A 27,582-nucleotide genomic window follows, 5' to 3' on the forward strand; every position below is an offset into this window, starting at 1 on the left:
AGCAGCATTCTGCTGGTCACACACTCAGGGGGAACAAATTGAAATGACAGACTTTTTAAAAACACAAATGAATGTCTTTATATTATATGAAATATCAAACTTATTCTAAGTTTTACTGTTTAGACTTACTAATTATTTTAGTATATTTATATTGATGTAATATCAGACATGGTCACTTGATTAGTAACTTATGATCTGTAACCACACAACTTGTTTTGGGCTGGTCCAGCTCAAATGTTAAACATGTTAAACTGTATATGACTAATTTCTCAAACCATAAAAAGGGAAACAAGCTGTTTTAATAGTTTGACGCAATATTACTAATTTTTGTATCCTCTCAAACTAAAAGAAATAAAATATGTCTTGTTTAAATGTCTTGTCTGATATGTGACAAACCAAACCTTAATGTTACATGCACACTGTGCTATATATTTATTCATATTCATATTTTTATTGTGCTTAATTAAAACAAAATTAAAAAATAATCACTTTACATTTTAGATGTCTACAAAATCAACAGTATGGCCTTACATTTTATTGAACAATAGTTTGTCACACAAATTCCGCTAAACATTTCCAACAATCTGAATTGACTGGACAAATATGATGGATCACTTTAACATGCTGCAAAATTAGTGATTATTCACAACAACCCCTTAACCCTGAGGAAAAATCTTAGTTCACAGGTTTTTTCCCATGGCGAGGATGTCCTGAGGTAGACCGGCCATTTCTATTGGTTTGAAGGAGTCCAGCTTAGAGTAAAAATCGAGCATCCTCCGATCACTGTGCCTCAACTCGCAGAACACTCCTCTGGAACCTAAAGGGGAAACCAGCATTTATTCGGATTATCTCGTTAGAGTGATACAATGCTACAAAGTGCTGAATAGGGCTGGAGAGTATTTTCCACAAAGTCATGTAGCTAGAATGAAGCAGGTACTACTAGGTACTACTTTAAATCTATATTACATATCAGCCCAAAGATTTTCTCTCAGTACTCTGGTTTCCTCCCACAGTTCAGACATGCATGTTATGTTATTTGGTGACTCACTGGTGTGAATGTGAGTCTGAATGGTTGTCTTTCTATTTTTGTCTCTCTGTGTTGGCCCTGGGATAGACTGGCAAACTGTCCAGGGTGTACCCTGCCTCTCAAAATGTCACTGACAGCCGTGATATGCTCCAGTCCCTTTAACCCTAAATGGGATAAGCAGTTACAGCTGATGGATTGATGGATATCATTCCAAAACGGAAAAAAACTAGATGTAGCTTCAGGCAAGAAGAGTATTTTGCAGTCTTTTTTTTGCAGTGCAAGTAGCAGAATGGAAGAGTTTGCTAACTGGAGCATGGTACATGTTGAGGATGGTGCAATCAGGATTGTAATATATGTATTATTACATCTTCACAGTGATTAATTTATTTGTACCAACACCTTTAATGGGTTCGGTTTGTCCCTTCAGCGGACAGCGGACAAACGTGCCTTCCGCACATTGATTTGGTTTTTATGCTGGATGCTTTTCTGCTGTAAACCCTCTCATTTTTATCCCTGCTCAAGTCTGGCATCAAGGTGGCCCTTGGTGGGTGGGCAGGGACACACCTGATGGGGTGGGATTCTGTCCCGCTGCCTTCTGTATCCCAACTCCATGCTCTACCCATTTAGCCACCAGGCCCCCAATTCTTTGTATCATCAACAAATCAGGTACCCTGATGCTGCAATAACTTTTCTCTCTAGAGTGGGTTTGCAGGTGTTTTTCTGACTGGCTCCCCCTTGTGGAGAATATGCAGACTATTAAACCTGGCTTTGAATGAGTTGGAGGACAGTTCCATGAGGTGCATCTCAGAATAATGTAAGACATTGTACAAGCCTTAACCTACCACTGCTCCTGATAGCGGACAACAGCCAGCCAATCATACGCTTGGCTGGGGATGGATCAGTGACCCGGGGCAGCACTTGAATAGTGACAAGGGATGGGAATTCTTCACTAATCACCCTCTAGAGGTCGAAAATAAAAGACTGTTAAGTAAGATTTAATTATATCTTCAGCTTGTATTCTTAAAAAAAAATCAGAAATTTTCCTTCGATCACCTGTATCTTAGCTGCTGCTGGTTTGGCATCAATGAGTGCCAGGGCATACCCACATATCCCAGTGTCATCCTCCAGGACAAGAGCACACTGAATGGAAGGGGAGATTTCACCTGCTGACAGGCTGCAATGGGGCAGAAGGAATGTTAGGGTGACGTTAGTATTAAAGCACTAATACTTATGGACAATGTCTTACCTATCACAAATAAGAGGAGGCTCTGTCACATTGTCTTCTCTTGCTCTCTGCATCTCTCTGAAAATCCTCTGTACCTCTTTCTAGGGCAGAAGACATTACTGTGCAACATCCCCTATGAAATTGATTGTGATGTTTGTGAATGAATCTTCTTACCCTGTCCTCGGGGCAGTATTGCCGTATACAGTATACTGCAGTCTTTGGAGGGTGTCTGAACAGGTCCCTGTTTCCATGGCCAGGCAGCATTCTCTGCAAGTGCAAACACTCAATATGTTCATACCCACGTAGACTTACGTACACTGAATATTTACAACTTGCCTGACAATTACACTTTGTAGTAAAAAGTACAACCTTTCAACCATGTCCTTGTATAGAGAGTGCACTGTTACCTGAAACTCTCCAGAGAGGCCTCCTCTAAAGCCCCAAGGTTCAGGATCATCGTTCATTAGCTGAGCAGAGGGTCGACCCTGACCCCCTGTGGAAAGTAAAAACAACAATTAAAGAAATTTAATTGACATTTTGGTATAGTCACATTTAGTGGCCAGTGACCACTAAAGAAGTTGAGTATGCGTTGATTTCTCAGTCCTAATAAGGGTTTTTCATGGTTGAAGTAGCTAGTTTTGCTTTAGAGATGTTGTTGTCTTAATGTCACGCTTTTCTGTGTGAGTACAGCTTCTGCCTGCGGCACAGAATGTAACTCTAGGCCATTTTCAAACGTGTCATGTTCAGTGAGTTCAGAAAAAATCTTGCTAAAATAAAAGCTCAGGAAAGCCTTGTTATTAGCACTGGGATCAAAATCTCACCAAGTGTTTTCACGTAGGCTCGAGCCAGACCAACCCCACTCTTGATGTCACAGATGTAGTTGTAGAGGTCGTACAGAATGCTACGGTTCGGGGCATTTGACAGGCGATTGAACATCTGCACAACTGCCTCGCACATGTCATCGAACTGCTGAGCTCTAGAATGCCACTCCGCAGTCTGAAAAGCACCAGCAAGTCATACAACAAGGTCGAAGCGGAATGAATGTACAAAAACAATGTGAATTTGAAAAACTAGAAAAGCACATTACCTTGTCTGTCTCTGAGGTGGTGGATCGACTGTTGTTCTTGAGCCAGTCCAGCTCCTGCAGCATGGCCCTGGCTGTGGGCCCGTGTTCATACGGCAGGTAGAAGAGGTCTGACAGTAGCTTCAGGTCGTCTAGGGTCAGAGGTTCGGCTGTGTACAGCGGGTTCTCGTCAGATCCGGGAACATACGAGCTCTCTCCTATGTCTGTCTGCATTGGCTCGTCATCTGACAACTCTTTTTTCAGATGAGCTGGAGGTCGACAAGGGCCTGGAAGGTTGAAGAGGGCACTGACAAACGGACCGTCACATTGCTACCTTTTGACATCATTAAACTGCTGCGCAGTGAAAAGTCTACCTCCAGGCTGATCTGTGCTCAGAAACTCCTGCAGCCAGTCAGTTAGAGCCAGGGTCAGGGCTTTCTCAGGACTGTAGCCGGAGTTGTCCTCCTCGTCACCTGGTGGTAGACGTCAGACATATGGACACGGTGTTCTGGGAGCCCCATAAACAGACTAATACGCGTCTCACTGTAATCCCATGTTATGCAGCAAACCCCCACTACAAAATTTCATTGATTCTACAAATAACATGCAACATAGGTTACATTCAATTTGATAAAAATTGACATCTTCGATTTTCAGGATAAGATGTTTTTTCTCAAGAATTTCACTGCTTTCATGACTTCATAAATTGGAGATCACTTTTCACAATTCCATTATTGTGTTTTCTAAGTTAATAGTACTTGAAAAAAATTACTCTAACAAGTGGACACGTCCTGTGTGCTGGAATAAACAACTTAGAAACTAACAGTTGAGTTAAGAGCTGACTCCTTCAGTGTGATGTCTGCAAATGATATCTCATAATTTTTCATCATATGCTCTGGGAAATTCTGGGAAAATCTTCAAAAGAATAGGTATTTGTGTTGCTGTTAAACTATTGTCACCAGGTAGACGTCTTTGAACTGCAACATAAACTGCAGTCAGCCCCATAATTATGCATACCTGTGCAATGCAATGCAATCCAATACAGCAGCGAGGGGGCAAGACCTTGGAACCAACTTAAAAATGCAAAGATTATAGCCTTGTAAAAGTAGAATTTGTGACAAATCGCTGCCTTGAACTGCATTAAACTGTACAGGTGTATCCTGACCTCATGTAGCGGCTGATTGGTATACATTATGAGCAAATAGCAGAACTTACTGATAGGCTACTAATTTTTAAAGTAAAATCAGATCAGACACTCACCCATTTCTACATCCCTCGATCCTGCATCAGCAGTAGCTTTGCACCACGTAGCCAAAGTGTGGATGGCCACAAAGTTTGGGTAAAACTCACAGTTCGGGTTTGTGAGCACTCCCCTTAGTTTGGGGATCAGCTCAATGGGACGATCCTAATATGACAAGATAATTCAGATTACTTCTGAATACAGACCCCAAGGCCACAATGGGGAATATACAGACATCTCAAGTTATTGCAATACAGTCTAATGAAAAAAAATCACCTTAAAAGGTCCAAGGAAAAGTCTTTGGGGGTCGTAGTCATTTGCATGGATATTGTCCCAAATGACCGGTGCCCTCTTCAGGACCGAGGACACCTCCTCTATGGACTCAACTGAGATTTTGTGAGATACCACTTTTGGACCTAAATGAAAATAGGGAGGAAAAAAAGTCATAGTAAAAACATGTGTATCCTGGTTAGTTCTGGGAAGTTCAAGGGCATGGAAATCGGCCGAGGCTCAGTGTAACCTTACCAGTCCACAGTACGTCGACGCCGAGCAGCAGGTTCTCCCCCACAGTGTGCAGGTAAGTCGACTGGGACACACTGGGAGTGCAGAATGCAGCACAGTAATCTGGAAAAACAACAAAGAAACTTAACGTGTAGTAAAAAGATGCTTTATCTGTAAATCCTATTTATTCAGGTTTTGCTTCTGGGTCAATTACATTCAACCACCTCTGACCTGTAGGACAGAAGAGAAAGATCTCGGGTTTTCCCAGGTGCTGGTACACCTCATTGGTGATGGCTACCTGAGCGTGGGCAAAGGAGCTGAAGACCTGTTTGTCAGCTGGACACATCTCCGTCTCTATGTCATCAAACAGTAAAGAGAAGGACCTGCAGCCAAACTCTCTCACCTGAAGAAGAAAAGGGCAATAGCTCAAGTCTGTTGGACCAGAAGTTTTAACTTGTAAATGTAAGCAGTTTCAAACATACACTGTGCACCAGGATGCAAATTAACTTTACATGTTATTCCAGAAGGGTTATTCCAGCTGGAATTAATCTATTACCAGCAGCAGTGTCAGTGCTCTCAGTTAACTACTTACAGTGTATAAAACATTTATTTTTTTACTGCTGCATGTTTCATATAATGTGATGCAAACCCTCAGAGAGCCATAAAGCTAAATAGCTGAGATTAAATAATATCTTCTTCTCCACCCTTCATATAATGTCGTACCTGATCCAGTTTCCTCTTCAGGGTGGCAACTTCTCTGGGATTGGAAAAAGTAATGTCCAGACCAGGAGAGATTGCATAGATGAACTCAACGTTGTGCTGTTTAGCGGCTGATATCAGGGCAATGAGTTGTTCTGGAAAAGGATAAGAGATCCGAGCAGAAATTTTGATTAATGAACGGGTGAAATATGCACAGGTTTAAAGCTTGGGCGGATGAACATAACCACAGGAAATTAAAATCGGGGGTTCAAAGGTAGAAATAATCTGGGATGGCCCAAAGTCCACTGATGGCAGTCTTTCAAGACAAGATAGTTCACTTCAGATCAACAAGGAGATAAAGATGTGACTCATTTAAAACTGCTGTGTCTTAGTTTTATGCGTTTACTCCAAGATAAAAGACTGCCTGAGCTGGGTGTGTTTAAAATTGAAAGCCCTGTTTACTTGGTAAACAAGTGAATCGCTGGTAGAGAGACAGTATGTAGCTGTTTTTAAGGTCTGACTGAAAAGTCATTTTAGCACAACTGTATGGAGACAGGTGCCGCCGTGTGTTTGTGAAACGTTACCTGCCTCCTGAGCAGAGTACAGGTCTCTCCAGTACATCCTGTGTTTATAGTCATCTTTGGGGGCATAGAGGTAGGTGTTCAGACCCCACATCTGTTCCCTGCAAACGCGACAGAAATAAATAAATAACCTGAGTTTTTAAAGTTAAAATAAAACTAAGCATGAGATTAAAAACGGAAACTCTGATGGTCCCAATAAACAGAACAAATCAGCTTATCTATATTTACATGATATGGTTTGTTCATGGTTAACTGTTTCTACAGATCAACACTTTTTGCTGGAACCGAATAAAGGTGGACACACAAAACCACCAGTCACACCCACTCGAATTCCTAATTAAATGTGATGTGGTACTTAGTTATGTCCCTGCACACATACCTTTTAAACAGTTCAGTTCTTTGCCCCATTGTCCATGGTCGCCCATAAAAACCTGTATGAACCAAGTCAAACCAAATAATATCAGAGACCACAAACATAAGTACTGAGTGCATGTTTACATTTTGTTTCAAGAGCTGCACTCCTGCAGGACCACCACAGTGCTCTGGTGGTCCGATTTGGGCCCCTGGTCCCGGCTGCTCACCTTCCACCACGCCGCTGATGAACCGCCTGGTCCCACTGTGAGGTTGTCCCTTGGTCCTGTCCCGTGTCGACATGGTTAGTTGTTGGGTTTAGCGCTGAGCTGCGATCTCTTTCGGGTTCCTAGTGCTCACACAGCAGCTGCACCTCTGACACTGTCATGACTTTATTTACTTTATTGCTCCTCGGTCTCACGCCTGCGCAGATCGGTCGGGTTTAAACACCGGGAGCGTTGTGCAAGATGACCCTGATCTAAATTGTAGAGCTGTAAATACGTCGATAAGAAAAGCAGTTTATGTTGTGTGATGACTGAAGTTCACTGCAGATCCAGATCAGACCCTCGTTGACTGAACGTCCGTAACTACCGCGTGGACGTCTTAAAGAGACCGTGTCCCAGCTACACCACCACCAAGGGAGCAGCCAAAATATCACCAGATGACAACCGCAAACTCAAATTTATAGTCAACAGAGGAACTGTAATACGCATCCTGCACCGTGAAGCTGAAACACTCAAACAACAAAAAAACAAACTCATTTTTGAGTGACATGATCACTGTATTTATTGAATTTAACCGGAAATCCCTTACAAATGTCTGGGCTTTGCTCACGTGTGCTGCTTCAGGTGGATCTTTGCCCGGTTTTCTGTTATACATCACTGTACTTACATCGTAATATATAATAACCAAGTTAAAGCATAATCTTCTAGCACAGCTAAAAAATATATAATTTAAGTCTCCATTTTGTCAGCTTTGACATTTAACATCACAGGTCTTTCACATGACATGGTGACAGTTAATGAAGTTGCTGACTGTATAATTAGGAAGGAAGCTGCTGAGGATCTGAAGGCAGCACTCAAAAACCGGCTTCAGAGCTCAGTTTGGCTTCTAGGTCAGAAGTTCATGGTTACACTACCTAGTTCCACTTCCACTCAGTGTTGTCCATGCTGGCTACGTGTAACGAAGTCCTGAGAGTTAATCATCCAGAGTGGATGTGACTTAGGAGGGAGAGAATTCATTCACCAATCACAGAGCCAGCGGTTCAACTCCCAGCTCCTTATGTCCATATGTCAAAGGAACTTTTTGCAAGACAAAAGCCCCAAGGTGCTAATGCCAAACCTTTCATGACAGCTTTGCAATGCGAATGAGAAGCAACTCTGTAATGTGCTTTGCCCATTAGGGTGCCCAATCACCATTTAATGAGATTTAGTTATACATAGTTATCAGGATAACTACAAATATCTGCTGTTCTTTGTATTTAAAACAAAAACAGTTGAGAGTTCGGTCAGGAAACAATAAACAGCCTTTAATAGTTGTTATTTGCAATTATAGAAAACTTTCAGCATTACAGAATGCAACAAAAATCTGGAGTTTTAACAATTATTTGTTTTCATATTAACAGTGCTACATTGTTTGTACATGTTAAGTTTACACATTAAAACAACATGCATGTAAGAGTCAAAACATGAAAAGTAAACACTAAAAGAAAAGTGTGCTACAGAAGTTCGAGCACGATGCTCTGAGGTTCATGAAAACAAGAAAATTTTGTTCATGTCACGTTTGCCTTATCCAGCTTGGTGCTACCTCTTTAATCCTTTCTGGGCCTGTTTCAGCAACGAATCAAAGTCAAGATCCTTATACGTGCTCTTGGCAGGAGATGGCTCTGTATCCCTGTTTGCATCTGAGGAAGACAGGCACATTCAGAGGGTTACCGACATGTTTATTGACATCCACAATAAAGGAGCAATAATTTTAGCAATAGTCATTTAGTCATTAAAACCAACAGTGAATTGCCTGTACTTAGGATAATGTCCTTCAGTCCACATGAGCTTATTCATTTGTGCCACAGCAGTGTATGGACAACAGCAGCTACATTAGGTGGGATAATGGTGGGAATATTCAGCATGCTGTGGCATTTAGATTAAGTCACCACGACTCTCTGCTTAAGTGAAGGCGGAAAGAAACTTCCCATCAGGTGAGGGAGATTAAGTCGAGGTTAACCAGGTTTTGTCATCTCTAGTTCTCAACACCTCCAAGGTCCTCTGTCCTGTTGTTTTCAGATTATCTCTGCCCAACCCACTCCTGATTACCCACATCAGGTGTTTTCAGTCAATGAGAAGCGGGAAAATACCAATTTACTTTGTCTAAAGGCTTAAACAGGTCATCAAAGGGACAAACAGTTTCTGTGGTCTTAAGTTTTACCTAGATCAGAGTAGTCCGAATTACAGAACTGTCTTCTTCCACCGAAGCAGATGTCAAACGGCAGCTCATTGGGCTTCCGTAGTTTGCCACCATTATCAATGGCTGCAAAAGCATCTTCCATGTTGTAGAATGTGACAAAGGCATAGTGGTCGCTATGAGAACCAGAAATGGAGGATTTTAATAATGATAAGTAGTGTAATTTATGATATAAAAAAACTAAATAGTCTAAAGGACGTAAAATATTTTATAAACAATGGTTCATACGCACCCTCCATCTCTGAAGTGAAGCGACACACATTCCACATCTCCAAACTGACAAAAGCGTCCTCGCAATTCGTCGTGTGTCATGGACCTGCAGATGCGGCCGACATACACAACCCTGCGCTCATCCTGTTTAGAGGTGATTTTCATAATTACTTACTCGTTACTCATCTTAAAAATCCACAAACACACACACACACACACCCCATATGTAGTGATCTTGCACTCACTATAGCTTTAAGTTTCTGAATCCTTATCTCATGTTCCCTCCTGAGCCTCCTGGACTCTCTGCTGCTGCTGTACGAATGAAGAGGAAAAGACAAGAAAAAATAGATTAGACTTTTAACCTTAGTAAAGACATAGACATGAGGAGAAAAATTACACTGAAATAGAACACCCTCATGTTTTGTTGCCATCATCAAATATCTACAAGTTGTGGATCGTTAACTGACCAGCAAACATCTCTCCACCGCCGACGGTGAATTCGTGGGGAAGGAGATCGGGACCTGGATGGGGACCAAGATCTAGACCTTGACCTGCTGCTGCATCCAAGTCTTAAGTAAGACAACCTGTTGCGTCGTGGCGGGGAACGGGAAATCGAGCGAGAGCGGGACGACGAACATGAACTGCTCTCTGACCTCCTGCAAAGGAACCTGCGAGATGGACAAACGACGAAATAAAAATTATGCACAAAGGAGACACCAAACACTAAGGACGAGTATGAAAAGATAATTACTTTTGTCTTTTCGGAGCGCGAGATGCAGAGCTGGAGGAGGAAGACGATGAGGAGGAGCAGGAGCTGGAATCAGACCGAGGTGACCTTCCTCGATATCTCCTCTTCTCCCTCCCCCTGCAAGGAGGGCTGGGTGGAGGTGTAGGAAGAGGGAAGGGGGCTGTCTTTTCTTGACCCACACCACAATTTCCTGCTGTGGCAGAATTTGAAAACTGCAGAGCTCTGTCTGGGGACATTTCTGTCTCTAATCTAAACCGGGGCTGATTAGACTGATACTGAGACATTGCTGGTCCACGTGACGTTTGTGTTTTGCATTTAGCAGCAGAATCGGAGTCATATGATCTCAACTGTGAGTCACCAGTGGTTTTAGATACATCCTTGAGTAAAGAAGACTTGGCTCTTCTACGATGAGTAGCACCTGTAAGTGAACGATCCACAGGCCCACAGTAATCGTGATCTGAGGTTACAGATGAATGTGTGTAAGAAAAGTTGTGTGCAGGAGCAAGGGAATCTGAGTGGCTGGTCTTTTTGGAAGGTAGAGGACGGGGGTCGATGATCTGAATGGCCTTGCATGGAGGAGTTTTGCGTTGTGCTGGCTGCTCTTGATGAATGCTGAGGATGACTTCAGTGCTTAGGGGCTCGGGAATGTCCACACACTCCAACATCTGGAAGTCTGTCAAATTCCTGGGGTTTTTTAAAGTGCTTAAAGGTTCAAGTGCTAAACTAGAAGTAGATTCTGAACCTGTATAGTGAGGTATGTGCAGGTGCAAGTCTTCAGGTGTTTGCATGTTTAGAGGTGGAGCCGCACTAACAACTTTGGGCTTCAGCTCGTTCTCACACCCTCTCTCCTCTTTAGCTGGAGGGAGAAGAAAATGAAAATAGGTTACACTATAAGTACACAACATCATCCACATCAACAATACACCTGTGACCTGATCACTCACCTTGTGTTTCCTCAAACTGTTCCAGCAGACTGGTCAGATCAGTGGCTTCAATTCCTGACGAAAAAGGACAACGGTGACATTACTGTTTACCGAGTATACGGTAAACTCCTGTAGTCGTTGTTCCTTCATTGGCCAGATTTAATAATCACGTCTCAGCTGCTTACCTGACTCTCCTGTTTCACTCTGCCCTCCAATTACAGGCTGATGAGTAGGTGGCGGTTCCTCATGAGAGTAAATACTGGGTGGAACCTCTGGCACTGTTTCCCTCAATGGGATGGGATCATCTACAGAAGAAGGTGGCTGAACAGAGAACAGCATGGAGCAGGGACACTTTATTGGCCTCAGTGGATCTGGATGAAGTGACTGAGGTGTTTTTGGTTTTAAGTCAGTTTCTTTTGATGTGCTCAGACAGCCTGTTTGATCCTGCAGCTTTGAAGCAGATTCAGTTTGACACTGTGTTGGAGATCTAGGAGAGATGTCTGAAGCTATCCCTATGAACTTGTTTGTTTCCTGAAGCAGGGTGGTGCAGTTTTGATTTAGTAACAACACCTGGGGCTTTGGTTCTGATGAAGATGGTTGACTTTGAGGGGACACAGCTAAAGAATGATTCTGGATTTCTTCCAAGTGCCTGAGGCTCTGAAGGTTTGAGTCTCTGTCCACTTCAGTTGTTGAGGAGGACTGGTCAGTGGATGGTGATGCTGTCCGACTAACTGGCAGGGGGAGGAGGACAGGATTTGGGGGGTCACTACTGCACAGTGTTGGCATCTTCAAGGGACTCTTCTTATTTCCAGCAACAAATATGTTTCTATTAGCTGGGATTTCTGCCAGGGGGCTAGCAGGTGAGATGTTTCTGGGTGCAGTCCTTGGGCGCTTCAGGCGGCTGTGATGTAAATGAGTGGATGGAGGCAATGTACGATGAGATGAAGTCTGGTGACCAGGTTTATGGAGATGACCTGTACCGATTCTGGTACAGTCGGGATTGCGTGTTGTCTTTGGCCTACAGCTGTTTGGTCCCTGTAAACAGAGAATAGGGGGAAGCTCTTTTGGGGGCTCTGAAACAGACGGCCACTTAGTGGTGTAATTTCCCTGTTTCTCCACAAGGGGTTGTCTCTTCTGGCGCAGCTGCCTGTACTGTTGGAGGCTGAGTGATTTGGGCTTTGTCTCACCTTTTGGTCCCAAATCCTCAGCCTTCACGCTGTTCATTTCTGAGAATGGTGTCTGTGGTTCAGGCGCTGAACCAGATGGATTTTCAACTTCACCTACGTCGTTTAGTGGAAGTGACATCGTCTCACTTGTTTGCCCACTTGTTAGATTTTTCTCAATCAACCCTTTTCCCACTGATTCATCAAACGAAGCCACTTGCACTGGGCCAAAGCTGACCCTTTTCTTCCCTCTGGATGAAATCCCTTTTAGCAACACACTCTTTAAGACTTTGACATTATGTCTGTCTTCCTCCACCTGGTCTCCATCCTTTCTCTTTTTCACATGTGCCTCATCATCTGATACAACATTTATCTCTTCGTCGCCCTCTTCTGTGGGCCTCTCATACTTCCACACCTCTCCCTGGGAGAATAAGTGTTTTTTCCTCACATTATCTCCCTCGTCCACATGCAGCTTCAGACAGTAGGGGTGCATGAGCTTTACCAAGTTGACGAGAGAAGCTGAGGTGAAGACCTCGAATTCATTCTCTGCTTTGGTATTTTCAGGGTGACTTTGTTGTTTAAACAGCAGTGGAAGGCTTTTTCTCTCCATTTTCGTCTCATCTCCATTTTCTCCAACACTCTTAACTTTAAATGTTGCACATGACGATTTGGATCTTGGTCTAAGTCTTTCAGCAAGTTTCATGGTCTAAAGAGAAAAAGGAGTGAAGGGGAATGGTTGACATTATTGATCACTGATTGATCATTTCGGTTCAATGGAAAATCATATGTAGGTGAACCTGAAGGAATAGATTAAGAGCTAAACCAGAAGATATGTCATTTTGACTGCATGTCCTGATCATACACCCACCGCTGAGCTGTCCCTGCGGTCTGGGTGCAGGAGGAGCCTGGTGTCTGGCAGAGTGTCAAATGGAGACAGAGTGTCGTCATCCTCCACACTGTCCAGCATCTCAGTCAGCGCTGACAACAGGGTCTCACTTTCTTCCTCCGCTCCGCTCTTGTTCTGAAACAGGACGGAAGAACGCAAATTTAAAAACCTGTCAAACTGTACCAGCATGTTTTACTTGGTGAGTGTTAATGTTGACGGAGTGTCAGCAGTGTGACTGTGACAATATATGATCACACTGACACTTGTAATGGGAGAGTTTAAGCTTCTCATCCCAGAGATGATTCACACAATGTAAGATCATTTAAATGTATAAGCTGTAACCCTGACCTCTAAACCAGTGGCAGAGTCCTCCAAAATGGCCAGGATGGAATGATCCATACAGGACTCAGTATCCCTCTCTCCATCTGCAACATCACCTCTACTCAGGATCAACTGTGGAGACGCAGGTAAACGAGCAAACAAATGCATTAAGCCCATGTTATGTAAAAGTACAGGCACAACGAACCTGGTGTATTTTTCAACTCCCTGCAATTTTTACAATACACTCCTTCCCCTGGGTGTGACCAGAAGTTGAGGCACAGGATGTAATGAGCTCAAAATTAACTTTCTGAGCATAAACAGGAAGAGGTGCCTATTCAAAGTGAGCAAGTCAGCATTTATACTTGATCCATGTTAAGCAATGAGCCTAATGACTAAAGTTATAAAAGGTAGATCTGTATAAATTAGAATGAGAGAGACAAAACTAAAAAAAACTAAGACTTCAACTACTAATCAACAAATAATTCAGAGTATTAAATTTCACGAAATTGTGATACAAATATCTAAAACATATTTAAAGATCTTGTCAAGTTGGACTAATCATTAAGGACTACAAAAATTATCATCGGAGAAGCTTTGATTAGTGTGTTGGAAGTATCGTAACCATAAATAGATGAAATAGATCGAATTGGTTTCTGATTAATCCGTCAACATTTCAGCCCCACAATACAGTAAACTGTATTGCAGCTTAATGCGGGTTATGATTACGTTTTTGATTATTTATCACAAAGTGGCAAACTAAGTTTGGAACCTAACCTCAATACAAAAATGTAACACATTTCCCTGTAGAAAAGTGTAGTACACAGTGAAAGTTTTATTTTATGGTGGTGTCTTCCATACAGCAACTTATACTATGAAGCGTAACAAAAACTGTATCTCTAATTTAATAATTAAGAACAAACATTATTCAAAACCAGGATGTGCATTCTAAAAGGAGCCAACTATTTGGATTTAGATGTCTCTTTAAATAAAGAAATCAAATATTTGCTAGGACAGAAGGATAAGGGAGGCGGGTCTTAAGCTCCAGGAAATTTAAACGAGTTCCTAGGGCCTTAACTTTACTACTGTGCTGTAACAAGACATTTACCGCTGAATTCAGGTAATGTGACTGTAAAGTTCTTCATCACCACACGTGACCTGGGACACTAAACTGAGCCTCACACAGCGATACAGATATAATAATTGAGATCATTAGCTATATGTAACATAAGGGCTGGATGGTCCGGGTGCAGACAGCAGGACTGTGCTGAGGGCGCAGCCAATCTGAACATCATGTACTTTAAGGAGTCGGTTTCACCAACCGCCTCCACGTTTAAAATCTTGACATCGGTGAAGCCGGTGAACGTGAACATGGCGGCAATTAATTTTCCCATGTGTCATGAAGCCGTTTATGTGCCTCCACACCCTGCTCATCACCATCACCGCTATCACTACTACCGGCCTGTTACAGCCACGTGTCGCATGCGCGCGTGTAGCTTCACGCGCCGACGAAACACCTGGTATTAAAACACCGAAACGTGCCCGCTTAGGGGTATTTTGAAGCCAAGTTAGCTAAAGCGACGGAACCGGTACCTCATTAGGGTTGTTGCTGGCCAAAAAGTCGCTGTTGCCGGCATTTAAATGCCCGTCTTTCCTCCTCCACCGCGCCGCCATCTTGCTGCTCCACATGGTCCGCTACCAGCCCGGTCAGAGACACGTGGTCACCGGCTGGGAGCGAGCACAGATCACCGACCTGGGATCAGCTCGTAAACTGTGCTTTTATTTATGTGAATGAGGGGATGAGTAGGAATCTGATTCAAGGACAGTTATTAAGCTAGCCGTTACATCTTCAGAAGTAGTTGAGGATTTTATTTTTTTTCGCAGAGATAGAAACCGCTTTTGTGCTGATTATTTTAATAAATCAGTAGCTGAAACTGAGACTCATAGTAAGAGAACAGTTTTTATATCTTTGTGAAAACAACCATAATTAGTGATATAGGACGACAATAATGTTTTTTCATACAAATCACAATTAAAATATTTAATGGACCTTTGCACTTATTTTTTTGTATTAGTTTATTGCTAAAAGCGACACCTAATGTAAAAATTAATATTTTTAATATAAATATAATTAAATAATAAAGGCTGATCTATCATTATGAGCTAACCACCTGTCAGCACATAATTTGTTTAAAATCTTCCCTTTAAGTCAAATGTAGATTAAGCCAATACTTTACACTTTTACGTTTGAGTATAAGAATCATTTTGCTTTGTATGGGCAGTATAGCTGCAGACTGCTCAGAGAGTGTTAATGTTGCGGCTGATGGGTGTACAGCAGATATTCGAAGGGCAAAAAAAAGATAAACATATTAATATGTTTTACAAATGTGAAACATATCTTTTGAAATTTTTTAAGCAGCCATTCGAAAATCTTTAGCAGGCTAAAAGAACATCATTTCTTTGATTTTTCCACATATAGAAAAATGAGGGCAAAGCCGACATTACACATTAGAAATTTAATTGTTTGTTTGGATCTGTTTTGTCCCTTTATGGAGGAGCCTTTAATATAGAGAGCACTAAATGTGTAACTGGGAGTTATCTTGAAATAGGAAAGAGCACCCTGTAAAGCAGTTAAATCACCCAAGTGTATCATTATCTCCTGTGTTATAATTGCTGAGAATATCATGGAAATATCAGTGAATTGATCTGGGGCAGTGGCTCAGAGTGGCTACTGACCTGAGTACTACTGAGCATAGGGTCGGAGGCAGTGTCTCAGTGCCAGGGTCCCTGGGCAAGACACTGAACCCCCAACAGCCCATCCCCATCCCCAAGCCCGGGGGGTTGGGGATGTGGAGGGTTCTGTCAGGAAGGGCATCCGGCATAAAAACTGTGCCAAATCAACATGCTGACAAATGAGCCGCTGTGGCGACACTGAACTAACAGGATAAGCCGAAAGGAGAAAAAAACAAAAAATAAAAACAAATTGGTGCATTCATCACTATTATTAATGGCATTACAGACAGTGGCATTCCTAGTCTGAATTCTTGAATTTGTGTCGTACAGCAAAGCAGCGTGTATCTATTTCCTGTGGTCTTCTTCATCATCACAGCAAACAGACATTATCTGCCTGTTTAGAAAGACAATGTGTAGATTTAACTGATTAACTCATCAACACACCCTCCACCTTTACTGTTAGAGCCTGACGACAACCTGTTTCAACAGGAATGGCACCTGCTGAGTGGCCAGTTTGAAGTATTCACATGAATTTAAATGTGTCTGGGCCTCAGAAGCATTTGTATTGTACACTACTAGATCATTATGACTGAATACATTTGAATGCATTAATCCCTGTCATTCATGTGACTTATTGTAACTGTATTGCTGAGACTTGTACTTTGCAATGACATGAATCACAACCAGTGCTGTTTCACAATAAATCTTTTTTTTCCCTCTTCCTCCAGCGCACCTCTACACTGTACAACCTAGTTGACTGTATCATGAATAATTGTTCTGAATGTCTGGATAATAAACACAGCTGTTCTCACCTGCAGTTTTACTTTTCTCTCTCTAGTTTGATGAAGACTAGCATCAAACCTCATCCTTCACAGAAAAATCTAATGATATTCTTTGGATAGTTGATTACATTTACATATTCAGTACAGCAGCAAAGCAATTTCTTCTCTTCAAATAGTGTAAAGCCTATCACATGACATGCTTGGAGTTGTGTACTTGTGCCGATGCTTCTCCACTAACTAGGAAATATGTAGGATTTGGACTTATTGTCTAAATCTGGACAGACCAGTTGAACTTGAACAACTCACTTCATGTTTGCCACTTTTAAACACTGCTACGTGAAGCTGATCATTAGCAGTTAAATTGTGAAAACTGACAATTGTGTGAAAATCAAATATCAATGCAAAATGCAAAAGATTCTAATGGATGTATTTTATTATTTGGGCAGGCTGTTTCCAGTCTTGTCGTGAAGTCGAGCTAACTGGCTGCTTGCTCTAGACATGAGACATGAGAATGATGTGTATTTTCTCTTTTTTTATATCTTGGAAAGGAAGCAGATTACGTATTTGTCATGTCTGCTAAGAATCTGTCTTATAAATGCTATAACTGTTTCTAACACAAATTTTCTAAAATAAGAGCCAGATCCAACATGACCCAGATGACATCATCAAGATAATGTTCCTTTAGAAAACTCCCCCAGCTGAGTTGTATAACACGCATGGTGAAATGACCCTTATGCGTAAAGCTGGTGGTGTGCTTCTCTAACACCTGGGAGAGGAGAGGCATAATGTGAGCTATTATCTTATTTAAGTGGAAGGCTCTCAACTGATGTAGGATACTTTTTGGATACAATTTCACTGTTTCCACTTGTTTTCTTTTTACTAGTTTTCAGTGTCTCTACCCTGAATGGATCATTCCTAGAAAATTCATCATGAGATCTTCTTGATCAGATTATGAACTAATACCCGCAAGCTCATAAATAATTCTCCATTACTTATAGAGCCTCAGTTTGTAAAGTGTGGAGAGTGTGTGGACAATGTCGTATGTGGATGTTTTGATAAAATGGCTCGGAAACAGCTGCTTTTGGGAGAACTTTGATGTAAAGGTTGGTTTACACTGAATAGTATCATTTTAGAGCAGAAGATCACAATGCACTGTCGACCTGTCATACGCATTTTCAAATGTGTGCACTGGCTGTTGTGCTGTTGTTATTGTATCCAGGAGAGCTTTGCCCTTTCACTGTAGGAAGGTGCAGTATATAAACACAGGACAGACTGTAGCAATTTAGATGCTGTAGAGATACAGACTTTAATAATGAAATCCCTTCTACAGTGGTGAAAACTGTTGATAGGTGAGACTGCTTTGTTCAGCCAGAGGTGTAGATAAATCCACAGTTTTTTTCTCCACTAGATGGCGCTACCATACATCTCCTATTGAGATTTACTCTCTTTTAATCTTTCAGCACTCTAAAGTTATGAATGAGTTAATTCCCAGTGAGCTGATTGCTCTGTGAAGGCCACCTATTTACTGCGGATGACAATCAGATATTTATACATGAATGAAATGGATGTATAATGAGCTCAGGTTCATTGCCTCTTCATTTCTGTGGTGTTATCTTCTATTATCTCTGTTTTTCTGTGGAGGACTATGGATGTGTCTGGCCTGTTATCTTGTGCATACCAGCGAGGGGTTGACCTTTTTGCTGAATGTCATGGTGGTACACAGAGTCAGTGGCTCTACTAGATTAAGGTGGAAGGAAACATGTTCACAGATGCTCACTTTAACGAGGTACCACCGCACATTTATTTTCTTCCAAAGGGCCACCTGGTGTGTATTTTCTACGCACATCTTACTGTACATCTGCTGTCTGCCCTATATATGGGTCCACATTTCTGTTGTTACTCTCTCTTCACCTCTGTGGCACACACACACACTCATCTCCCACAACTCTTGAAACACATTACTGTCTGAAATGGGGCCAAAGCACCCTCCAGTCTCCAGCGGGTGAGGTGTGAGTGTGCACAGGCATGTGTAACAGTGTGTGTGTTCAGGAGGGGGAGTTCTGTGTAAGTGGGTCACCTTACTGCTGCATCCACTGCCCAGCCACCATGTCAGTACATGTCCACACGAACACACACACAAACTCAACACACTCTCCATCCTTTATCCCTCTCTTTTCTGCTTGGGCCATTGTTCTTGGTAGGAAATGCAAAATTCAGTCAGGCACAATAACTCTGTTCCTTTAAACTTTACAGAGTCCAGACTTTACTTTTATTTTCTGTGGGGTAGGAAAAAGAAAAACATCTCTATCTCCTGCTCGTCTTTCATGCCTCTCACTCTCCTCTCACTTTATTACTCTCCTCCTTCTCCTCCCTTCTGCCTCTCATTCCGTCCTCTGTCTTGACCTGCAGCAGGACTCCCACGGTGCTCTTTTGGCATGTTTGAATTTTTAAAGAACTCATGAGGTCTAAAGAATCGGGTATATGCTTTCTTCCCGCAACCTCTCTCATACTTACTGCTGTTGTGTGTTTGTGTGTGAATGTTTTTATCTATGTCTTTCAGTCATCTTGGCTGCTCAGGCATGCAATGTTTTGTGGATATGCACTTTTTTTGACCTTTCAGCGTCTATGTAACGGTGTGAGCAGTGTGTTATAAAAAGGCAAAAGCACTGTGATCTTTAACTTGACACCTTCTCTCCAGGGGAAAGCAGGACACACAAGCGTTACTTTGAGATTGCTGAGTTAAAGAGTTCAGTTGCCGTCGTTCTCATTTGATTTTACTCATTGTTTTTCTTTGCTTTCACAGCGGAGGAGAGGAATGCCCTCCCACATGGTGTAGAGAACATCTGTTAGTGAGAAATGAAGGCCTGAGAGAGAAAGAGAAGGAGGAGGAAGGGTCTTACATTAATGCGGAAAAACTAAGGAGGCGAAGACAGAACAAGTGGCAGAAAGGGGAGGCCAGAAAGAAAGCGACAAGACATCAGCAGGAGGAGACACCCCTCACTACAGAACAGCAGAGGTGAGAGAATATCCAGCAAGCGGTAGTGACTTACAGGTGTGCATTCACAGGCACATAAACACACAGACACTCAGCGTGGTAACAGAAGCCTGCATAAATAATGTAGCTGAGGGAAACAGGATGCAGATTCTGCCTTACATAAGCGTTTACACAGAGCTGGCTGGCTCAGAACAGGTCTTTCATTCTGTAGTTTGCCCTCAGGCTGAATGCACAGAGGCTTTAAGCTAATTAACCACCACATTTGCCATCCAAACAACTTTTCAAGATAAGTGTGCTCCAACAAAGGCATGAGACACAAATTTTGCCTGCTGACTTTAGGTGATTTGAATTACTTTGTAGAAGAAAAAAAAAAACACTCTGTTGTGTTTCTACGCTGGTGCTGCACTAATTTGCTGGATTGTGCACTATTGAACCTCTGTTACAGTCATGGTTAGTTTGTGGGCTAAGTAACTTAGATCTTTCAACATGAATTACCCAGTAACTAAACTTTGAGTGTTAAAGTGAGTGCTAAAATGATCTGCTTAAGTCTGCCAAGATTGTTGGTCCAGGTCACTGGTGTCACGGGCACGATGATAGAAGTTCAGCTGTGGCTGTTGTTTACACCAACAGCCTAGAGACTGCAGGATAAATCAGGCCAAACGATCCTCACACTTTCCTCTGGCATCTCAGAGAGGTTGAAAATTGAGTTTTGAAGTGAAATATCTTCACAAGTATTCAATGAATTGCCATTAAATTTGATCCAAACATCATCTGCGCTGAATCAAATATCAAATGTATTTTTTTTTCAGATAATTAATACATTGCTTAGCTCTATAGAGGACTTCTTTTAGCTGTTTTTTTTTTTTTGGCTGTTTCAAAGGGCTCTTAAAAACCCTGCCTACAACACACATGGCGCACCAGAGAGTAGTCAGACAAAGTTAGCAACTGAAGATGGTGGAGCAGTTAGCGGATAAAAAGAGAATCCTCTGAGGAGTTGGTAGAGACAAACCAGTGCAAAAACGACTATGGGACTAACACTTATCAGGTAGATGAAATCTCAGCAGATAATTGCTAATGCTGCTCTGCATTCTGTCAATTAGGAACTGCCTACTCTAAAAACTTTATACGGTAATAATTTTTCAGTGTTACATTTATAGCTTGTTCCCTTGCCAGGAGTCAAGCTAAAGTAATAAATGAGTGCATGTCTTGTTAGGATTCTTTTTACAGAAATACTTAATACAAAATACAAAAATCAAGCACAGCAGAAAGAAGGAAAAGATGAAAATGTAAATAAGAAAATCCCCCCTAACCCAACAAAGTTTACTTTAAGGCTGCACAGCAGGAAACTTGATAAGCTCCAAAAAATGTTTTACTCTTCTCCTTTGTCATTGGCTTCCCAGGTGTATTTTCTTCACCTTTTTGTTTTGTGTTTGCTGAGTGTCTTTTATACTTTTCCCTCCATGGCTTTGTTTGTCTGTTACTTATCAGTGTAATGTGGCATTGACTGTCTGCTAACTGGCAAACTGCTAATGTGTGTGCGTGTGTGAGTGTTTGTTCATGTATAAATAATTATAGTAGGTGTAGGACAGTGTGCTTTGTGAACACATCCGTTTGAAAGTATGAACTTGTCAAAACGGTCTCCATGAAACTGTTAATGTGAGCAGATATATGTGTGAATCACAGTTTTCATTTGTAAATTTGTGCGTGTGTGTAGAAGCTCATCACGCTTTTGCTATCCTTTTTCTGCCACATTGCCATGGCGACAGTGCCCTCCCGGGGTAATGGGGGATGAGTGCGCCAGAGCTATTTATTCCCTCTTTCTCCCTCCCTCCATCTATTGCCCTCTCTTTTCCTCTGCCTCTCTCTCCATCTCTCTCACTCCCTCTATCTCCACTCTCTTCCTCCTGCAACCTCTCCGTCTCCCTCCTTCCTCTGCTCTTTCTTCCCCTCTCTGATTGGCTTAACACTCTCCTCCTCAAAATGAGATACTGCCTAATGAGACAGAGGGTGAGGAAGAGAGGGAAGGAGACAAAGAGCAAAGAGTCTTAAAAAAAAGGAAGTAAAAATATGTGGGGGAGGCGATCTATGCAGACTTGTGTTCCTCTTTGCATGTAAAGAGAGAACCTGATTTAACAAATCTCTGCAGTGTCATTTTGGAGGGAATCAGTAAAGGGTGGTTAAATACACATTATGATACTTTTGGTCTCCGTGTGGATATGTGTGGTTAGTATAAATATGTGTGTTTTTGTGAACGCTGTGGACTTACTCAGGGTCATAAACTTTTTAAGGGTTTTAACTCAGTGAATGAGCAGAGTTGTTTATAGCAGCGGTTCTCAACTTTTTTGACACATCTCCTTAAAACAGTATTGTAAATAATATATCTATATATAAATATTGGCATGAGCGATTGTCTCTTTTCAGATTGATTTATTTGAATATTTTATTAGACTGAGATGATTAATATCTCCAGTATTTTACGGGAAAAAAACACTTTAGAAAAGTCAGAAAAATAACAAGTATTTTTTGGGGGAACAGATCACTTGGGAACTGATCGACAAGCTTCTAATCAAACTCATACCAAAAAAGCGAATGAGCATAGGTTTTTTAAAAAAAATGGTATTTAAAAAATATCAAGACTTTTCAGATACTTTCAGCTTATTCAGGGATCACTTACTTGTCTTAAAGGACAAGTGTCAGTATCATTAATTTTTATACACTAACCAAAGACCAAAACCAACGATTTGTTTGTCCGCCTCTCAGTACTTTCCAAATGTCCTACTCCGTTTGGCACTCAAAGGTCTCAAAGCCAAAATAATGTGAGCACTGTAGCTTTTAGCAGACTGAAACAGAATAGCAGTTTTGTTGGGGACTACTTTTAACTGTGGATTAATTCACATTTGGTGCTGTTTTGAGCATTTATGCCAGCAAGAATATCTGTGACAGACTGACTCAAAACAAACTGCAGCATGTTCAGTTTATTGAAGTAACCAGTGTGCATTGTTATGCTTTATGTTAGATTATAGAGGAATGACTGGACAATCACAATACGTTAGTGGAATTCATTCATCTTTCTGTGGTATTTGTTAGAATTTAGAAAAAAATTCAGTATGTTATCCTTAAGGTGTCCTCTTCTATATAACCTGGGCCTGACAGTTTTCTTTCTCTCTCCTCCCCACTCACACACTCACACACACACGCACACCAAACTTGTGCATCTAACGGGCAAAGACAAATGACATAGTGATAGAAGAAAGATTAGAGTGAGATGGAGACAGTGGGAGGAAAAGGTAGAACGGAACAGAGTAATAAGGAAGGGGAGAGACGGGTGGTGGGGGGTGGGGGGGAGGTGGAGGTAAGGAATGGGGGAGCAAGAGAGATAAATGGCCGAGTAGACAGGAAGATGAGTGAAGCGAGAGAGCAACACTGTGTGACATACTGCAGACAGAAAGACTAACGGAGCGAGAGAGTGAATGGGTGAGAAAGGGAGACGACAGACAGAGAGAAAGAGAAAAAGAGAGTCGAGCCACATCAGTCGCCCCCACCTCTCTCCTCCTACTTTTTCCTCCCCCCTGCCCTCCCCTGCCATGTAGCAGACCTCTGCTAGATGGTAACAAGCCACTGAGACGGCTGCAACACACACATATCCAGATTTCCTGAAGATCATTTAAATCTGTGTGTGTGTGTTCACATTGGTGTGTGTTTGTGTGTGTGTGTGTGTGTGTGTGTGTGTGTGTGTGTGTCACTGTAGCAGCAGCGGTGAAAAACAGCCTCTACATATTTAAAGGGGGGAAAAAAAGGATCCACATCACATGGTTGTTATTCCCTCAAATCTGCCTCTCAGGTCACTTTGACAGTCCACTCTCCCTCTCTCGCTCCCCCTCACTCACTCTAGCAAACACACACACTTTCTTTCGTTCTCTTTCCAGCCTTTCGTTCCCTCCCTTTCTCTTGCTCTTTTTCTCCTGCTCTCCTCCCACCTGAGCTGTAATTTGCAGGGCTGATGAGGAAGAGGGCAGAGCAGAGGCAGGAACAGAATTCTCCTCTCTATAACACACACGCACAGACATTTACACTCACTATAATACAAACAGATAGAAGGTGTAATTCACAGTGTACAGCTACAACTGAGAGAATCTGATCCTTTGTGTGTGTTCATATGCGTGCACTCTTTTTTTAAACCTCTTCTCCCCATCTTTCTCTCTCTTTTACTCCCTCATCGCCACACACCCCCCCCCCCCCCCCCCCCCCTCCACTTTGCTCCCTTGTGGTGTGTGTGTGTGTCAGTGTGTGTGAACCGTGGGGATAACAGACGCTCATGTGAGCAGCCTCAGTGGCGGCAGCAGTGACTGGTGAGAAAGAGGAGAGCGGAGAGGACGAGAGCAGGGATAACAGAGCCACCACCACCTCCACCACCATCCTTCTGATCGGATTCACACCAGACATGTGAGAAGATGTCCGTGGGCGGCTGCGCGTGTCCCGGTAAGTAGATGCCGTGGTGATGGTTGCTGTTAACGACAGCTTGTCTTCTGCTGCTGCTGCTGCTGCTGCCAGCCACTGACTTTTTCTAGTCATTGTTGATGTTGTTGCTGTATTTTGGTTGGTGAGTGCAGCCGCTGCTGTGGCGTGACTGGGGTAGAGAAAGATGGGAAGAGAGGTGCCCCGGGGCCCTGGGGCTCCGTTTGCAAAGGCTCATGGGAGGTCACCCTCTGTGATGGCTAAGCGGATGGAGAGAGGAGAAAATACCAGAATAGATGGATAATCATATAGTCTCTCGTTTTTTTTCAGGTCAGACAACAAAGCACTTTTGACTGTTGTTGACTGTTGAAAAAGATCTTTGTCAGTGGTGCAGACATGTGTGCATAAAGTTGTTGCTATGGCACCACTAATGCTACTTGTCCTCCTCTTCTTCCTTCATCAGTTTATTTTTGTTCTTCTTGCTGCCACTGATTTCTAACTAGTGGCCCAGGTTAACAAGAGTTCTCTTAAGGTCAGCACATTACCAGAGGTTTCACTCGCTTCTTACCATTAAAAACTGCCTGACCTCCCTTTTATGCAGAGATAGCAAAATGGAAAAGTAAACAAAAGTATCAAAGTGTGACATTTAAAGGGCAAAGATCACTGGCTTGGATCAAATGCTTGCAACTCGTCCCATGTTAGAGTTATTAATGAATGTTTGATGTTTTCCAGCCTACACAAGAGCATGTCATTTAGGATGCATAAAGTGCGTGACAGTGGTGATAAAAATACATCTTCATTAGGTTGTAGAAGCAGTTACTGTTGCTAATATAACAATGGAAACTTTGCTATCACGAGTTTTAGCAAACCTAAAATGAAACTGATTGTTGTTCTTTGACCATGACTCAGATTTACAGTGACCTTGTTTTCGAGTTTACATCCACTTATGGACTTTGCATGTTACAACATGTTACAACTATTTTCACCACCATCTGTTTATTTGCTGCAGTTTTCTATTATGTCTACTTTCCTTTGTGTCCTGTCTTGAGTCCCTGCTGCTTTCAGAGGGAGGAAGAGAGATCAGACTATCAGGATGGTTTCATTTTATACTAAACTTGAAAGCAAATCGACAACAACTTCAGAGTTTTACTAATTACCATTTTTACTAAAATTGGTTAAAGTTGAGCAATAGCTATGGGGCTTCTGGGAGCTGAGCCACAGAGAGTGACCTGGAGGGAGTAATATCCCACATATTAGACCACCATATTGAGAGGTGTGTCACTTGTTGACCATCAGTGAACGCTGAGGAACTCCCTTTAGTCCACAAACACTCATGGTTACTAGATGTTGAGTGCCTGACAGCAAACAGATAATTTTTCTCATTTTATTGACTTTAATCACACAGAAAGGGAAAGAAAATGTCCAGAAACAACCCTGCTCTGCTAAGCCCCAGGCAATATGTGTAACAGGAATTTATGCTATACTTGGGACATATAGGGCATGAAACATATCCTATGGCTGAAAATCTGTTTATAAACATGATATATGTAGTCAGAATCTACTGTCATAGAATATTCAGCAGAGAGAGGAATAGGTAAGTGTGATAGAGTTCCTGTGTGTGTGGGTGTGTGTGTGTGTGTGTGTGTGTGTCTGTGTGTGTGTGTGCACGGTGCTGTATCACCCTGACGTGGCCTCCTCTTCTCTCTGTCTACCAGGCCAGTGGCCACTGTGGTCAACCTTCAAACAGCCGGGATGTGGATAGAGAAATTTCACCAACCTCGCATCCAGGATCAGATTTCCCTGGTGCTGGCCTCGACTTTAATTATTAGAAAGACAGAAACCATTAATGTTCCCATGTTTTCTTGTTTCGAAACTCTTTAGCTGGCAGATTATTTTAAAGGCGGAAGGTTTAGGAAGAGATAATTATCGGAACAATGCACACTCATTCTGACATCTGCAGCTTGTAGACGGATGGATGATGGAGGCACAGAAAGGAGGAAAGAAAATGCACAAAGACTTTTTAACTTATTGGAACAGACAGATGTGGTATCAAACTGTAGACACACCAGTTGCATGTGTGTGCTATATTTCTATGAATGCATACAAGAGAATCTGTATTAAATGTGACTGTATACACACAAGACTTTTCGTGTGTGTGTGTGTGTGTGTGTGTGTGAGTGTGTGTTTTCAATCTCTGTGCAGCACCCCGTGCTACGAAGGCAAATGCTGCCACCTCAGCCGTTAAACAAGCCTGCACAGCAGAGGCGGGAGCATTTGTTTAGAACCGGGCCTTAGCTATCTTGTGGTCAGATTGCATACTTAATCAACGTAGTCATGGAAATTTCCAAAAAGACGTATGACTGCACTCTTGTGCGCTCCACTTTTGCTCTCATATTGTTCTCTATGGTGTTCTGCCTCACATTCCCTGCTTTAGGGATTCTCTAATTTTGCAGTTTCTTTCGCAATTTCAGTTTACAAGAAAAAAGGAGAATGAAGTTACTTTTCCTGGTGCAGTGGATTTTTGTTTCTAATGATTTTCATTGTGGATGTAAACACAGATTTAGCAAAAACTTCAAAAAGATGACACAAGTAAGGTTTAAAGTTTCCCAAAGACCAACTACACTTTGAGGATAAAAGGATTTACGTACTTTTCATGTAACGCTGAGTGCTTCTACCGATGTGTGTGATGAGCAAAACTTCACGTATGCACATATATACACAACAAGAGGTAACTGAAAACCAGTGCAAACGTGGAACAATCATTTGTATTCACTCATGTCAAATTAACCCAAAGCTCGACCCTAAAGTGATGCTGGTTAATTAGCACACTTGCTGCCCATTTATTCCCCTCTATCCTGTACATTTATAAAACATTTAAAACTAAAAAGAATAGTATGATATGCTGCTCTGATAAACTCTCACTGAAAATGTGAAAAATAGATCATATGAAACTATAAAGTCTTTCTGTAGGTTTTATTTTCTTGTTCTCTCTTGTTTACATTCCAGAGCCATGTTCAACACAGAGGGATCCTCCCCCTTCTTGTGTGGGCTCAGGGACACACACACACACACACACACACACACACACACACACAGCATGTGCTCTGCGCTGCAATACAACCACTAAAAGGAGTTATTATACAGTGTGCTCTGTGAAGCTACAGATGTTTTGTGCTGCAGCGTTGGCCTACCCAGACCTTACATTACACCCCCCCTTCTCTG

At 42.1% G+C, this 27,582-nt stretch overlaps 2 protein-coding genes and 1 long non-coding RNA gene across 5 annotated transcripts; 1 reads left to right on the top strand and 2 right to left on the bottom strand.

The window, feature by feature from the left end:
- Positions 1-520: 520 nt before the first annotated feature.
- Positions 521-7,264, bottom strand: ogal (O-GlcNAcase like). The gene is made up of 17 exons (XM_067498004.1): positions 6,918-7,264; positions 6,716-6,767; positions 6,340-6,437; positions 5,780-5,910; positions 5,288-5,459; positions 5,081-5,179; positions 4,832-4,971; positions 4,576-4,720; positions 3,690-3,788; positions 3,340-3,602; positions 3,074-3,248; positions 2,660-2,745; positions 2,427-2,519; positions 2,274-2,353; positions 2,081-2,201; positions 1,870-1,987; positions 521-817 (listed from the first exon to the last, which is right to left on the bottom strand). The coding sequence occupies exons 1-17, from the start codon at positions 6,988-6,990 to the stop codon at positions 681-683; spliced, it is 2,082 nt and encodes a 693-aa protein (XP_067354105.1). The 5' UTR covers positions 6,991-7,264; the 3' UTR covers positions 521-680.
- A 930-nt stretch (positions 7,265-8,194) lies between these two features.
- LOC137123779 (peroxisome proliferator-activated receptor gamma coactivator-related protein 1-like) lies at positions 8,195-15,119 on the bottom strand. 3 transcript variants are annotated; one of them, XM_067498001.1, is made up of 11 exons: positions 14,989-15,119; positions 13,426-13,530; positions 13,060-13,212; positions 11,214-12,897; positions 11,050-11,103; positions 10,109-10,961; positions 9,825-10,025; positions 9,603-9,666; positions 9,380-9,501; positions 9,112-9,263; positions 8,195-8,590 (listed from the first exon to the last, which is right to left on the bottom strand). In XM_067498001.1, the coding sequence occupies exons 1-11, from the start codon at positions 15,082-15,084 to the stop codon at positions 8,490-8,492; spliced, it is 3,585 nt and encodes a 1,194-aa protein (XP_067354102.1). In that variant the 5' UTR covers positions 15,085-15,119; the 3' UTR covers positions 8,195-8,489. The 3 variants fall into 3 exon arrangements, with proteins under 3 accessions (XP_067354102.1, XP_067354101.1, XP_067354103.1); XM_067498000.1 differs by having other exon boundaries at positions 9,603-9,669; XM_067498002.1 differs by lacking the exon at positions 9,112-9,263 and having other exon boundaries at positions 9,603-9,669.
- Positions 15,120-19,184: 4,065 nt separating this feature from the next.
- On the top strand, positions 19,185-27,228 carry LOC137123790 (uncharacterized). Its single transcript, XR_010913884.1, has 4 exons — positions 19,185-19,387; positions 19,714-19,926; positions 24,190-24,384; positions 26,076-27,228. It is a non-coding gene; the product is annotated as an uncharacterized lncRNA (long non-coding RNA).
- Positions 27,229-27,582: the final 354 nt, after the last annotated feature.

The sequence above is a fragment of the Channa argus genome, chromosome 3, assembly GCF_033026475.1.
Source record: "Channa argus isolate prfri chromosome 3, Channa argus male v1.0, whole genome shotgun sequence".
NCBI classification, from domain to species: Eukaryota; Metazoa; Chordata; class Actinopteri; order Anabantiformes; family Channidae; genus Channa; species Channa argus.